Below are 16,105 nucleotides of genomic sequence, written 5' to 3'. Positions count from 1 at the left end.
ATGGCCGAGTGAGCCCACAGCCGGCCCATCACACTCACTCGGCCAATGGCCGAGTGAACCCTCAGCCGGCCCACCAAGTTCACTCGGCCAATGGCCGAGTGAGTTCCCTGCCGGCCCAACAGCTCACTCGGCCAATGGCCGAGTGAGTCCTATCTCGGCCCAGGCCCTTCACTCGGCCAATGGCCGAGTGAACCTCATCCAACGTTCACTCGGCCAATGGCCGAGTGAATCTCACTCGGCGGCCCATATTCACTCGACCAATGGCCGAGTGAACCTCATCCAGCGTTCACTCGGCCAATGGCCGAGTGAATCTCACTCGGCGGCCCACATTCACTCGGCCAATGGCCGAGTGAACCTCATCCAGCGTTCACTCGGCCAATGGCCGAGTGAATCTCACTCGGTGGCCCAGCTTCACTCGGCCATCGACCGATCGAGTCTCACCCGGCCGATGGCCAACTCAGCCTCACTCGGCCAAGGGACTTTCAAAACGTCATTTGGTCGCCTATAAATACGAGGGTCCCTCTCTCGGTCCAGGTAATCCGAATTTGAGTACTGAAACGCTGCCGAGCTCGTACCTCACTCGTTTCTCTCAAGTCTCGGCCTCTAAACACTTGAACCCTCTATATCCACCTCAATCCTACTAATGTTGAGCGTTGGAGAGGTAAACAGAGGCAACCCCTCTGTTTCTCCTTTGTAGTTCACACCTCTCTGCTTGCTTTTCAGGTGCTTGGACGAGATAGACACTACCGACAGCTAAGGGACGACTTGGGATACCATGTCCGACACGCTCAAGCCCGAACGCGACCACTTGGTCCGGCCTTGGGTCGAACCGTTTGGGGCTTCTAAATAGTTGTCCGAAAAACTGCGACAACACCATATATTTTTGTTTTTCCGATTTTCCGAAAACGACGGATACGTACTCAAATGTAGTTACATGTCTATAGATTGATCCGAACAGTTAGTCTATGATAAGACTAATGAACTGAAAAAAATTTATGTCGATATCTTGGACATATATGGGTCGTTTGGTAGTTAACTCAAAAAGTTTTTGTTTTCTATTTTCTAATTTTTGTAGTTGTACTGAAAAATTATTTTGCAGTTGTTTTTAAAAAGCTGTTTGGTACAGTTTTCATTTTTGTTTTTGAGAAATTGAAAAAACTTAAAAAAAAGTGTTTGGTACAGTTTTCATTTTTGTTTTTGAAAAATGTAAAGAGAAGATGAGGAGAAGGAGGAGAGAAGAGAAGAATATTTTTTTCCAAAAACACTTTTTTATTTGTTTTCAGTTTTCTTTACTCTTTTACAAAACAACTTCAAAAATTTTAAAAAAAAATTTCCAAAAATTTTACCAAACACAATTTTCATTTTTTGTTTCCTATTTTTTTAACTCAAAAACACTTTTTTAGTTGATTACCAAACCAAAAACACTTTTTGAGTTGATTACCAAACATAGCCTAAGTCACCAAAACTTAAAAATTTGTTAAATAATTAATTTTTTATAAATTTCAAATAAATAACAATTATGAGGGTTTTGACGCATTCCATTTATTCCCTTTAGACAAATATTTATAATTACCAATGGTTTTTTAGTTTATTAATAAAATCTCATGACTATTTAATTAAAATTTATCAAAAATTGATTATACAGTAAAACTTGAATTTCATATGGTTCTATATCTAAATAACCCAAAAAAAAATTATATAAATCATTGACCTCACTTTCCTTAAAAAAAATTAAATAAAAAAATTCACCCTCCCTCATTATTTTATAACAAAAAGAAATACTTTCATGTAGGAAATCTAAACGGTTGTCCATTGTAATCCCATAATCTTATACCCGCCTTTCATATATAATCTTTCAATCTTTCAGCGAAGCTTTGACATGCTATTTTCATTATAAGTAATTGTGTGGTAAATATAGTTTTAGTGAAAACTCAATTAATTTGTTAGCATATAGCCGGTTTATAAATGGGAGTTTAAAATACTTGTCAGACTATTATTTTATTTAGAGGAATAGCCCACGTTAGTTAGAATTCCCAAAATATCTCTACTCCAAGGTCAACTCTGACGCACTATTTCTCGTCTCGCTCTCCGCAGAGCTATTCCTCGGATTCCTTGCCGAGAAATCCGCCGCCATAGCCGTCGCGAAGAAGCGCCGGACCGTGAAGCTCGAAAATATCATCTCCGCCGTGAAGAATCACACTCCGACCAGCGATTTCCTTTTGGACTCTCTCCCCGCCGTCGAGCCTCCGGCGATCAAAGATCCGACGGCGAGTCGACGGGATCGCCCACGCGCCGCCGCTTCGGAGAAGCCTGTACCCGCCGGAACGCGTCGGATCGATGATTTCTTCAAGAAACTAGCGGTAATTGAGGCCGACGAATCTTAGATCATAGATTTACATGTTTCAGTACGTTCAAGTAATTTTTTTCTATGTGCTCCGCCGTATAATGGAGATCTAATATATTGCTGTGATTAGGTTTTATACTTTTATTGGATGCGTCTCTTAATGGTCATTATCAATGCGATGATTAGGTGGTATTGCGATTGATTATCGATACATTATTGTCAAATTCCCTCCTATCATCACAGTATAGCAATCAAGATAATAGTAGTGTATTTGTATGTGACACTATTCAATTGATAATTGGAGCTCATAGATTTTATGCATTATTCAAGAAAGCTCACAGATCCATGTTTATTTGTTTGTTCTCTGATATGTGATGGTGTAAGAAATCAAGTTTAGCGTTAAGGCTAAACTATGAGATCTGTAAATCAGATCGTGTTTAGCTCATTTTATTAACACCCAAAACCGAAACTCTCACTACTAGCTTGTTTAATTAGTAAATCGTATTTACTGTTAGATTAACTAATCCTCATCTCTGATACTTTTACTGTTATATTTATTGTCCTCGATTGTTCACGGAAATAATTAGTAAATCGTATTTACAGTTAGATTAACTAATTCTCATCTTTGATACTTTCCTTGTTACGGTAAATAAGATTTACTTTTGTTCTTGTTGCGGTAAATAAGATTTACTTTTGTTCTTGTTACGGTAAATAAGATTTACTATTGTTCTTGTTACGGTAAATAAGATTTACTGTCGTTCTTGTTACGGCAAATAAGATTTACTGTAGTTTTTGTTATTGTTAATTAGATTTACTAATTTTTTTGTTATTGTTAATTAGATTTACTAATTTTTTTGTTATGGACGATATTATTTACTATGATAGTTAATAATATTAACCTAAGGGTAGTATTGGAATATTGGAATGTTGTCATGATAAATTGGCTATTTTCCTAAATATGTTAATAATTGGGCTATAATTTTAAAGTAGGGGTGTTGTTTTGGCTAGTTGTTTAGCCGGTCCTTAATATATTTGACCCGTCTAAATAAAAAAAATAGATTTCTTGGTGAAAAGGAGTCTCATTAAAGAAAATGATATAATATTTTTAAAATAAATAATAAAATCAGACATTTTTCAACTTATGAGAAAAGACATTACCAGTCTATTCAAAGAATATATTTTTTTAACTTAAAGTCTGTTGGAAAAGTTGAATTTAACAATTTAATCAATACTTTTGCATCACAAAAGACAAGAAAAGTACAATTTTAAATTTGTGGTTTTTGTTTATCTTTGAAAGTTTCTCATTCTTTTTCGTGATCTGAATAAAAAAAATATTGGTGAAAAAATTGAAGATGAAGGTCGTGGTTGGGTATAGTTTGTTGACTAACATAATTTTGGTAAGAATTTTTATTGTTTTATGACATTATTATTAGGGTTCAGTAGATATATAGCCATATTTACATGTATGGTTTGCTATTTAGCTAACCTTTAGTAAATATTTGGTAAATAGCCATAAAGACAATATTTACCAAATATTTACTAAAAGTTATTTACGAAATCAAAAAGGCAAATCTGGAAACCGTAAATCATCCACGTGTTGTCATGAAATCATTGTGGATACTTACCAAATATTTATTAAAGGTTGGCTATATAGCAATCTAAAAAGTGTAAACATGGCTAGTTTGCTAATTATTATTTGTTATTATTATGATTATCGCATATGAAATCTATTTTGTGTGTTTGAAAAAAAAAAGCACTATTTTGTACTTTCATTTTAAGCCTTCAATTTTGTTAAGGCCTTCAATTTCGTTAAGCCAGTCTCCACAATTTATTTTGCATGTTTGAAAAAAAAAGGCACTATTTTGTACTTTATTTTAAGCCTTCAATTTCGTTAAGACGACCCTGGAGACGTGTGACCTCCAATGCAATGAGCAAATTAAATTGTTGATCTAACAAGTCACCTAAGCAATAAGCACCTTGCATTTCAGTGGTTTGATTAAAAGCCACAAAAATTGTAAGAGCATCTTTAATGATTATTTGGAAGGACTTGCTAGCAATTTATGAAAAGTTGAAGAAACTAGCTTCACCATTGTTTCACATTTAAAACATTTGCTTTGTAGAGCAAATTGGCTCTATAGAGCTAATTAACTCTAGAAAAATTGTGGATTCAATAAAAATTTGTTAGGTTATTTTTGGTTGATGTTGATATGTAAGACCCACTTAAGCAACAAAGCGTATTAGCTTACCATTAGAAGAGGTCCTTGCTTAAGTAGATGTAGCTTGAGAATCATATTAGGTAAGTGAAGCGAAATTGATATTAATTTCACCATTAAAGACGCTCTGCTTGCGGTAAATTTTATTATACTTGAGAGTAAAGAAATATTATTTATTAATTGTAATGTCTTGTATAATTTAATTGAGGTATACTAATTCACGTACACATTATGAAATCAAATTATAATTATAAAATAAAGACATTACTGATAATGTGCGCTTATTAACATCGAGGGAATGAGAAATCTATATCGTTTTCTCAACATTACCACTAGATTTCCATGTCAGAAAAAAAAAATGCTGGTTTCAAATTGAAATCACAACTAGGAAAAAAAAATCTTATTACACTCGTCTACTCATGAAAAAAGAAAAAAGGAATCAAATATAATGAAACGTCAGAGAAGAAAAGAGAACAAAGAAAAACATTTTAGCTTCTCTTCCATTCTCTTTTATCTCTTACAAGTCAACATGAAATCTGTGAAATGGTTGAGGAGTATATAATTATTTTAAATATATAATTGTTAAAATTGTTCTCAAAGCGTGTAGTGTTGTTGGATGGTGTCAATGTCCAAACCCTTGAGCTTCACAACTGACTCAACATGTCCCTTCAAGGTGTGAAGCTCTCTTAGCCTGCACCGCAAATATTAATAAATCACTTATTCAAAAACTAACAACTCTCTGATTAAACATGTAAATGGGTTTCCAGTGCTAAAGAAGAAGAAAAAAATATCATTTTTTAAAGCTAATTTTAAAAAAGGTTTCAGGTGTTACTTGAGATCCAAGCAAAGAAACTAAAAGAAATGTTACCTGGCCACTTCAGCGCGCCTCTTGGCCTGCTCAGCGATATCAGAGAGCTCGTGGTGGTTGTTTTCATCGAAAAGGACGTCCGGTCGTTGAAGGCCATGGATAGTCCGCTGAGCCAACGCCCATTGCGCTTCCCTCTCACCTCTCCCGTAATCCTTCTTCGTCGTGAACGCCGTCTGAAAACACAATTACCGCCCCGAAATGTTTTAGGCTTAGAACGAATGAACCATGAAAAAATTTCAAAGCGAGCAAACAAAATAATTGCGAAAAGACCTTATTTTGGAGCAATGTGTCCCATGCCTTTCCGCTCAAGGCGTATCTGATAGCGAACTTGAGGACGTCAAGCGGGAAATAGGTGATGAGGGTGAAGATCCATATTACCCCGGCCCAACCCCAACCAATACCTTCAATCCGAGCAAAGCCCCATCTTGCGTACACCGCGATCGCCGTGGCAACCTGTTTTTCGACGGAGAAAGAAGGGTAAACCAAAAGGAGGATTTTTTTAATTTTTTTCGTTTTCTTTTTAATTTTGGTTAGAAAGAGTCCGAACCAATTGAGCTGCAATAAAGGCGGCCATGAGCAAGAATCCGGGGCGCTCAAGGAAGGACCAGCTTCTCGACCGCGTCACAAAGATTAGGGCTTGGCTGATGATGCTGACCTGGAGGTACAAAGCTGAGTTGAGCTCAGCCATGTTGTCACCGATTGGCTTCACCCCGAATTGTTTCTGCCAAAAACCGAAACGATGTTATCAGGTCACGAGATACTCATCTCATTGTCAATCAGTTAGTTCACTCACGGTGAAGAAGTCGGTATCGTGGGCGAGCCAGAAAAAGACGACGGTCATGAGGGCTAAGTAGGCTCCGAGGACAATCCCGGTGGCAAAGATCTCCTTGAGCTTCCACGAGTCGGGAAGCGGGGAGGGCTTGACTCGGTCCTTGGAGATGGTCATGATGGTCCCGTCATTGAGGACGGCGATGATGAGGACGAGGAAGGGCGAGAAGTCGAACTTCCAGATGAGGGAGACGAGCATGAACCCGAGGACGATACGGATCGTGATGGAGACCGCGTAGATTGTGTAGTTCTTCATCCTCTGGAAGATCGCCCGGCTGGTCAGGACCGCGCTGATGATGACGCTCAGGCCCGGCTCCGTCAGGACTATGTCCGAAGCGCCCCGAGCCGCGTCCGTCGCGTCCGCCACCGCGATCCCAATGTCCGCCTTCTTCAGCGCCGGCGCGTCGTTCACTCCGTCCCCGGTCATCCCACATATGTGATTCCTCTCTTGGAGCTTCTTCACAATCTCGTACTTGTGCTCTACGATAAATTGTCTCGTGTATTAAAAATACGATAATAGAATATTTTCGCATAATTGGGGAACCGGAAACACTATATTTGCTAGATGAGTACTTTCAGATAGGCTAGAAAAAGGATTTCTCGGAAATAAACCAAGGGGCTGAATACTAGACTAACAACTCTTGGGTATAAATTTGCAATTATTAGATAACTAACCAAATTTTACAGCTACGAAATGTACAACTAACACACTAAAATGACTAGTTCAGATATCTTACTTATTTTCCTACAATGTTTTGTCCAAAGCACCTCATTTGTTTTGAAACTGTTTATTGGAGTTTCATTCATTTCATCTCCTTTGCTCTTATTAGGAGATTGGTAGATACTACAAGTCAAAAAATGGCGTGACTTCCTTCAAGAAAGTGAGTGATAGTGTTCTTTCGTTCTTACCAGGGAAGACTCCGGCGAAGCCGTCGGCCTTTTCGATGAGCTCGTCGACGGCGAGGCCGGCGGTGGAAGGGTCTTTGTTGTTCCCGAGGAGCGAAGAAGAAGGATACATGTTTGTTCCCATACCAAGCCGACGCCCAGTTTCTTTCCCGATGGCGAGCTGGTCGCCGGTGATCATCTTGACGTTGACGCCGAGCTCGAGAGCCCGTCGGATCGTCTCCGCGCTGTCGTGCCTCGGCGGGTCGAACAGCGGTAAGAGACCCACGAACTGCCACGGCGTCCCAGCACTGTCCTTGCTCTTCTCGGGAATGGACTAGAAAAATAAAATAAAAAGTTTGAGCCACATAAACACTTGAATTTTATTTTATTTTTATGATAGTAACTTGTTGTTAAAGTTATTTACTTGCTGAGCAACAGCCAGGGAACGGAGACCACGTTCGGCGTAGTTGTCGATCACGGAGTGAGCCTTGGTCCTGATCTCTCCCTTGAGATCGCAGAGATCGATGATCTGATACGCAAAATAAATAAATAAATAAATAAAGGAGCGGAATTCGAGTATCGAGCCAAATAATAAGGGTTTGTACTTGCTCTGGCGCACCCTTGCTGCAGCGGTGCCAGTTTCCATTAGTGTCGATGTAGGTGATCGCAGTGCGCTTGTCAACGGGGTTGAAAGGCAAGAAGTGAACTTCGGTGATCCCTGCTCTTGCCTGCAACACAAGTAAGCTCGCTCGTTAAGTTGCTTCGTGGCTAAAAAAATAAAAATAAAATTCAACCCCTTACCTCTTTCGGGTCTCCCAACATCCCAACGATCGAAGTGTCAATGGCATCCTGATTCTCAGTCCTCGAAGCCCTCGCGGCAAGCAACACGACGGTGTCCTTATCCGTGTCCTTGGAGAACACCTAGAGGGTTCCGACAAAGAGGATCAGAAAACAATGCCAGTTTGAACGAAGAAAAAGATGAATTAAATTCGACTATGAACCTCGATGAGGGACTTGTCGACTGTGAGCTTGTTGAGGGTGAGAGTCCCAGTCTTGTCGCTGCAGAGCACATCCATCCCGGCCATCTCCTCGATGGCCGTCATCCTCTTTGTGATGGCGCCCTGCTGGGATAGGCGGTGGGACCCGATGGCCATCGTCACCGACAAGACAGTTGGCATCGCAATCGGGATTCCTCCGATAAGGAGCACCAACAGGTTGTCTATCCCTTCCCTGTACGGCCTGCGCTGGATCGGGAACATCACGATGATCTCGATCACCATTCCCACCGCGATCGAGCAGATGCAGAAGTTCCCAATCGCCGTCAAGACCTGCCCGAAACAAATCCGTTAGGAACTCTGGATATTGATGCTAGTGTAAGATCAGATCTTTTACGTTGTCATTGAAAGTCTGGCTGATATTTCACTATGGAATTCACCTTTTTTCTAACCCAAACCCTTTTATGTGGTATGAAAAAAGCTCGGACCTCTAGAATTTCTGATATCATCGGTCCTTGTAATTCTTACGTTTAAATAATCCTTACCTTTTGGAAGTGACCGACTTGGTTGGTGCTATCGACGAGGTGGGCGGCCTTGCCGAAGAAGGTGTGGACCCCGGTGGCAATGACGACGGCCTCGATCTCGCCTTGCTTGCAAGTGGAGCCCGAGAAGACCTCGCTCCCGGGGTTCTTGGTGACTGGGAGAGACTCGCCGGTGAGAGCGGACTGGTCGATCTTCAGAGGGTCGCCTTCCAAGAGGCGAGCGTCGGCTGGGACAATGTCGCCGAGCTTGATGCTTATCACGTCCCCGGGGACAAGGATCGCCGCCTCTTGCTCGCTCCACTTCCCGTCCCTCAACACCTTTTATACATAAATTTCACGAAGAAGAAAAAAAAAATCATCGGATCTCCGTATAAACAACGGCACAGAGCAAATGATGTGATGACGTGTAAATACCTTGGTCTTTGGGGCGAGGCCGGCCATCAGAGCGGCCGCGGCGTTGCCTGCGTTGTTTTCCTCGATGAAACTAATCGTCGAGTTGATAATGAGGAGAACGACGATACCCACAAAGTCCTGCCAATCCGGCGGCTTTCCCTGAATTGTTGATAAAAGCGCGTTAGGTCAACGAGAGAGTCGGATAAAAACATAGTTTGAGATTATTTTTCTTTTTGTTACCCCTCCATTGGCCAAGACAATGGCCATTATGGCGGCGCATTCCATGACCCAAGAGAGAGGGTTCCACATGAAGCCCAAAAACTTGAGCAACTTGCTCTCTTTCTTCTCCTCGAGCTTGTTTTGGCCGAAGATTTGGAGCCGCTTCTCTCCCTCGGACGCCGTCAATCCTTCTCTCGTGCATTTCAAATGCTCAAAAACTTCATCGATGGGAATTCGTTCCTGTCACACGGCATCACACGCGATCCAAAATCCACGTAACACGTTAGAATACTCTCATAGACGTTTAAGTGTCCATGAAAACAGCTCAGGTGTGAAGGATTTTTGAAACGCAAGACATGTATGTATCGAAAATGGAACAAAAGACACGAGGGAGATATTGAACCAAATAAAAAAAACAGTCTTTCTTACGAGATCAACGTTCTCATTCTTGACATCTTCCAAGGAAATATCTGCCATGATGACAAAAACAAATACACAGAACGTGTGTATATTTCTATATATATGCTTGTGAGAGAAGTTTCTCCTCCTCTAGGCCTCTCAGTCTCGAGCGACAGAGGAAGAGAGCAGAGGTTGGCTTTTCATATACTTGAGATATATAAGAAATCTTGGACGTATAGAAATATGGAGGGAAAGAAAAGAAATAAATTAAAAATGTAATGATAGCCCGTTGATTGCTGTCTTATACGGTTGACCTGTAAATAAGCTTTATATTTGCTGTACTTCTTGTTGGGGTTTGTTAATTTGGAAGAATTGGTTCTAGTGGCCAAAACTCCAGGCCTATTATTGGCCTTTCCTATATTTGGGTCCTTAGAAGTTCATTCATATTCACAATCACAATCACAATCACAATCTTCCGAGGGTCATTGTTTTCTTTCTTAGATTAGATAATAATTAAACTATAAAATAAAATAAATATAAAACTAGCCATTAAGAGCTTCAGTGTCATAAGAGCACTCGGAACTCGAATTAATGGCAATTATCAAGTATTTCATTTCCTCATTTCTGTGACTCATGATTTGAATCCTCGCGTTTTAGTTTTTTTTTTTTTAGCATTGATGTTGAAGAGTTTTGAGGTGATTTACCCAACAGTACTAAAAATTCATCATTATATAAATTGGAAAAATGGCAGTTATTCATAGTTCTGATTCAGAACGACCTGAAATTCTCTTCCCAGAATGATCCGAAAGTGCAGAAGCAATAAAGACCTGATATTCTCGGTGGTGTTGAGATCTAAAAATAATAAAAACATTTTTGCCGATCAGTCAGTTTTTCCTACTCTAATGTCAAGTGATGTCATACAACATAAACCCAAATTGAGCATAACTCTATTTAACATACATCATTGATTATAAAGTTAATAAGATCGTTTAAAGTTCGAACCTAATTAACTTGATTTTGAAAAACAAAAAAAACAATTAACTTGATTCGATTCAACCGGAGACAGCTGGAAAAGCACAATTACCACGATTGGGAAATTGCAAGTTACAACTGATAATCATTCTAGCAATGTGGACATTTGCTTCACATAAATCAAAGCACCAACAGACCTCAAATAAATAACTAAATAGCAAATACCCTCTAAAAAGTTACTTCCCCATGAACAAAACTCTTCAGAAACTCAAGGCTATACAAACAAAAAGAAAGTAAAAGCTGCTTTTAGCAGGCATTCTCTTCCTCCATATTTGTTTCAAAAAATTAATAATCTTTCAACATTTTATAGGAACTAATACAACACATAAAAAATGGGAATTTTGAGTTAGCTCTTGGCATCAAGGTAGATTTCAACTACCCAGATTATCAAAAAAACACATGCCAGATACTAAGAACCACAAGGAATCTAACCTGTCAAAATTCAATTAAAAAAAACACTGTTAACTTAGAAAGGTTGTTGCTTTAACACTGCTTTACAGATAAAACTCACCTAGGATTACACTAAACAAGAAAATTCGCAACTCTATAGCCCTATCATAATTCTATTAATTCCCTACAAACATTAATCAATACCATTCCAAACTTCATGCTTAATACTAAAAGAAAATATTTATTTTAGCAGCCTTTTCTTCCCAACTTGTAGGGTTCAACCGAACAATCTTTCAACATATTTTCATGACGAGGAACAGGTACTCAAATCACAGATTGAAAAGGGATTCTTTAGTTACTAATAATCGGGTAGACTTCAATAAACTAACCCAGATTATCAATAATCAACACACGACTAATATTAAAAATCACTGTTACGGGTGAGGTTTTTTTTAATGTAGCTTTACAATTAAACTAACTCTATAATCGAAAAGAGAACTCCAATAAACTTCGCAAGTTTATTCATGTTAACAGAGAGCTAACCAAGAAATCACCACTTCTACAATTTCTTTAGAACAACAATTAACTATTCTCTTTCTACAAACACCAGTTCTTTGGATACTCAGCTTAAAGGTGCTTTCTACAACAGATTATCCTACATATTTCTGAACCTTAATCCACTGTTCAACTACTAGTTCTTGGGAAACTACACAAAATAGACGAATCATTAAACATTTCGCTATCATTACCTCACACTACTAACAGGATATATCACAGGACAGACAATGATATATCATAGGAAATGCAGGGATATGAATAATTCAGAAAACAGATTTTTTTTCATTAAATAAAGAGGTCCGAGACCATTAATTCATAATATCAAACGCATTGTGAACACAACATAATCATCGTCATATAACTCTTTCCAAAACTGAAAATTTAAGACATTACGAGTGTGTTTCGATGAGAACTACTCAGACAAAGCTAAAAATCCATAAAAAGCTAAAATTCGAAGGTCCAATCCACCTCAGAATCCGAGCTTGGTGCGGCGCCAGTGCCTGCGCTTCGCATTGTACCTATAGACAACAACAAAAAATAGAAAATAAAAATTAGGAGGAAAAAAACACTTCTGAAACATTTCCATAGAGAATCAGAGAACAAATATCGAATCTAAAGAACTGTAAGATTAAAACAAAATCAAACCTAATGGTGTTGTCGGTCCTCATGCGAATCCAGTGGGGAATCGGCCTGTTTTGCCTCATCTTCTTCGCGAGCTTCTTCTTGATCCGGAACGTCTTGTGCGAAGGCTAATTATGAAACGAAAAATCGATTATCAAACTCAATATTCTTAATATATTATTTCAGCGAAGAGACTAGTCGAGTAAAGTACCATCTTGGCTCCTCCGAGGTCGACGAAGATGTGAAAATGGCGCTTCTCCGATTAAAACCCTAATTCCACAGTCGAAGAAGAGTATTTATAGCAGGGCTATTTTGTTCGGTTTTGGGCTAAAAAAGTCGGCCCATTTACTTGTCGAGTAAACTACTACCCGATTTTATTCACTAAAATAAGAGTATTATCTTAAGATAAATAGCTAATTTAAATTATTAGATTTGTAAAATAGTCAAAGTTTGCATAAAATTAGTGAAATTGTCAAAATGTGCAAATAATTATGTTTCATAAAAATATTTATTCTAAGATTAATTTTTTTAAAAGTAAAATTCAATTTGAAAATCAATTAGTTTCAAATGGCTATTTTGTATAATTTTTTCTTTAAAATATAGTTATTAGTGTTGAATTAAATTGTAAATAGCAAAAAAAAATAAATAAATAGTTAGTAGTTCTTTTAACGTATATTTATTCATAGAATGAATATATATATATATGCATGGGCATCTTTTTATTTTAAAAATTAATGATTATTTTTTAAACTTAAATTTGAAAATTTATAAGTAATTAAGCAACCTCAAATTTGTCAAATTGTTGAATAACTACCATTTCAACATTTTAAGGAAAATAGTCAATCAACTGACACCGCATTCATTGCGCTTCAATATTCTAGTCTTACTCTTTAGATATTTTAAACGGTTTTTCAATTCTTTATTAGTGTGAAATTCAAGATTTAAACGCAAATTTTTATTTGTTTTGATTAATAGTGTTTAGCTTATTATATTTCAATTTTGTAGGGAGGCATTTTATTTATCATTAATATCGGCTCATTTCTTTTTTATTTCATTTTAAAAAAAAATTTAATTTTCCTTACTCTTCATGTTTGAAACTTTACGAGTCTCCACGATTACAAGTTAGTTTCATCATTCTCTTTAGCCGAATTAAATATTAATCTTTTTTTTCTTCGTATCAAATAACTTTGATTTTTTCTACGTAGATATTTTTTTGTGTTTTTGCGTTTACAAATCAAATTAACCACTATTTACAAGTTATAATCGGCGTAATCTGAGAAATAAATAGACATGTTCAATATTGCGATTTACAAGCCCTACTAACAGTTATCAACAATTTTTTTTTTACAATTTACAAGCCATATTAACCACAATTAATCATTAATAATTTGGTTTTGTTGTCTGTTTTATTCTCTCAACTATGTTTTGAGTCTTTTGACTACTTGCGTTTGATATTAATCAATATTCAATTTTTTTTAATTTGGTTTTTTGTTTGTCTATCTTTGCAGTTAAGTTGTTTGTTGTGTAATTTTATCTCTCGGTTGTTTTTTTTTTTTTTTTTTGCGTTGTAGATTTGTAGCCAAAACTAAACTATAAAATTGGAATGTAGCCAACATTTGTAAACTTTTAGGAAAATAGCCAATGACAATTATATTTGACTTAAATATTTTTATATTAAACATGTTATAATTAACAAAAAATGTAAATAATTTAAAATTTTGACAATTAATTACAATTAATGTACCAATAGTGAACTCCGACGGAATTCTACAGTGGAAGACAAGCTTTTTCATCCAACACAATAGGTCTATTTTTGAAGCTCTTCTCGCTACGAATCCGTAGGATTTGAAATCACTCAATTTCGAGTTCATATGAGGAAGATATAGATTTTTGAAGTTTTGATGAAAAAAAAAATGCATGAGAGAGAAAGTGACGAATTTCTGTAGCAAAAACAAAAAACGGCTGGAATGACAAAATAGGAAATTTGGCTGGCTTATTCAACTGTCACCTCATCTGTTTGGCTATTTTTTTAAAAGTTTCCAAACGTTGACTATATCCCAAACGTGGTATTTGGAATGAGCTAATGAGTTACAAATTTCTTTTTTTTTCCTTGTAGTGATATTTATGATGCTCGAGTAAATATTGCGTCTTTAGAGGCCATTTCCTCAATTCTCACGATTTGAATTGAATAAATTGTTTTTATAAAAAAAAATTGTGTGAGCGTCGCTAGTTTTAAACTAGGCGAGAAACATTTTAGGGTAGAAAAGTCGTTTTTTTAACTATTTTTATGATGGATATATACAAGGCCGGCCCAATGATTGTCGAGGTCTTAAGCGAATCATTAAAATGAGGTCTTACAAAAATAAATAAATATAAAATTCAAAAGTAATAGTATAAATTTTTAACAACAATTTTTAACATTGTCTTCTTAAATTAAAAGAAAAAAAAAGGAGAAAATGCATATTGAGATCTTTGTGAGCACGCGTATTCAACTTGTCCATTTTTCTATTCAAATACCTAACAAATAGATAAACATACAAAAAAAGATTTAGTAAATAAATATTTATAAAAATTGAACTTTTCTAACCTTTTGTGATGCAAAAATATTAATTAGATCTTTGAATTCAAGCTCAGATAACATATTTTTTTCCAATTGACAACATAGCTAACCCGTTCAACCGCTCTTGCAACATAGTTGATCTCAAATAAGATTTTATTAATTCCAATTTTGAAAAAGTCATTTCGGCGAAAACCACCGTTACAGGAATAGTTAGTAGTATCCTATAAGCAATGCATGCATTTGGAAAACAATCCACATCTTTAATATAATCAAGTGTTCCAGGACTACTATTTTCTCTCACCAAAATTTATCTTATCACTTTTAATTCACAAAACAAATCTAACCCATCAATGTCAGAAACTCCATTGCATTTTAACACGTCTTCAAGATTCAATGAAAAAAATTTCAAAGTGCATTCATCCAATGATTTTAGCCTTTTGAAATTGAAAAGAAATCCAAAAATATTTTCATATGTTTCAAATTGCTCAAATCTATTGGTAAGTGAAGATATAACTTGATCAACGATGAAGAGAAAATATTCAATTCGAAATGACTCTTTGGGAGTTAGTTTTTCACCACAATCAACACTTTCCCCAAATTATTTTTTCCTATGAATCACACGTTTTTCTCGAAATTTGGGTTCGATTTCCATCTCATTTGCAATCTCTTTTGCCGAAATAATGGCATTTTAAACCCATTTTCTCTATAATTTTGAAAATATGTGATCATACCTCTCAATTGATCTATAGCAATCTCAATATGCATACTCTCACTTTGTAAGCTTTCACTTGTAACATTGATAGCAAACAATATATCATACCAAATAGTCATGCCTAGCAAAAATTCAAAATTTTCTAATTCATAGTCCGCTAGACTTTGGCTTCACTCTTTATTTTAGGATCGTCACAAGTTTCTCCTAACTCAAGCAATGCATCTCTAATTTTTGGAGCTTGGTATCTAATTGCCTTAACACTATCAATACGACTTTTCCAACGAGTTTGCGACAATGATTTAACGGTAAAATCGGATATGTTATCTTTTAACACTTGGTAGAAGAAGAAAACAATGAATATATGCGTTGAAGAATCCCAAAAAATGAAATAGCCCTAATACAAGAATTTGCAACATCGGAAAGTACTAAATTAAGACTATGATAACCACAAGATGTATAAAATGTTCTAGGATTTATATCTAGTCATCTTTTTTGAACATCTTGATGTTTTCCTTTCATATTAGATTCGTTATCATAACCTTGTAC

At 36.7% G+C, this 16,105-nt stretch overlaps 2 protein-coding genes across 2 annotated transcripts; both read right to left on the bottom strand.

The window, feature by feature from the left end:
- Positions 1-4,951: 4,951 nt before the first annotated feature.
- On the bottom strand, positions 4,952-9,506 carry LOC149397672 (ATPase 8, plasma membrane-type). The gene is made up of 13 exons (XM_089616109.1): positions 9,309-9,506; positions 9,090-9,227; positions 8,679-8,993; positions 8,140-8,466; positions 7,940-8,059; positions 7,744-7,866; positions 7,563-7,667; positions 7,163-7,472; positions 6,219-6,733; positions 5,973-6,146; positions 5,696-5,878; positions 5,426-5,598; positions 4,952-5,248 (listed from the first exon to the last, which is right to left on the bottom strand). The coding sequence occupies exons 1-13, from the start codon at positions 9,375-9,377 to the stop codon at positions 5,152-5,154; spliced, it is 2,649 nt and encodes an 882-aa protein (XP_089472235.1). The 5' UTR covers positions 9,378-9,506; the 3' UTR covers positions 4,952-5,151.
- Positions 9,507-11,928: 2,422 nt separating this feature from the next.
- Positions 11,929-12,623, bottom strand: LOC149397671 (large ribosomal subunit protein eL39). The gene is made up of 3 exons (XM_089615389.1): positions 12,499-12,623; positions 12,312-12,415; positions 11,929-12,184 (listed from the first exon to the last, which is right to left on the bottom strand). Exons 1-3 carry the CDS (start codon positions 12,499-12,501, stop codon positions 12,136-12,138), a joined length of 156 nt encoding a protein of 51 aa, XP_089471515.1. The 5' UTR covers positions 12,502-12,623; the 3' UTR covers positions 11,929-12,135.
- Between the last annotated feature and the right edge of the window lie 3,482 nt (positions 12,624-16,105).

Source organism: Urtica dioica, chromosome 5 (assembly GCF_054948205.1).
Source record: "Urtica dioica subsp. dioica isolate 48M chromosome 5, U.dioica_male_clone48M_v1_H2, whole genome shotgun sequence".
NCBI lineage: Eukaryota > Viridiplantae > Streptophyta > Magnoliopsida > Rosales > Urticaceae > Urtica > Urtica dioica.
Note: the sequence above shows the minus strand (reverse complement) of the source record. Positions and strands in the feature narration are given on the sequence as shown.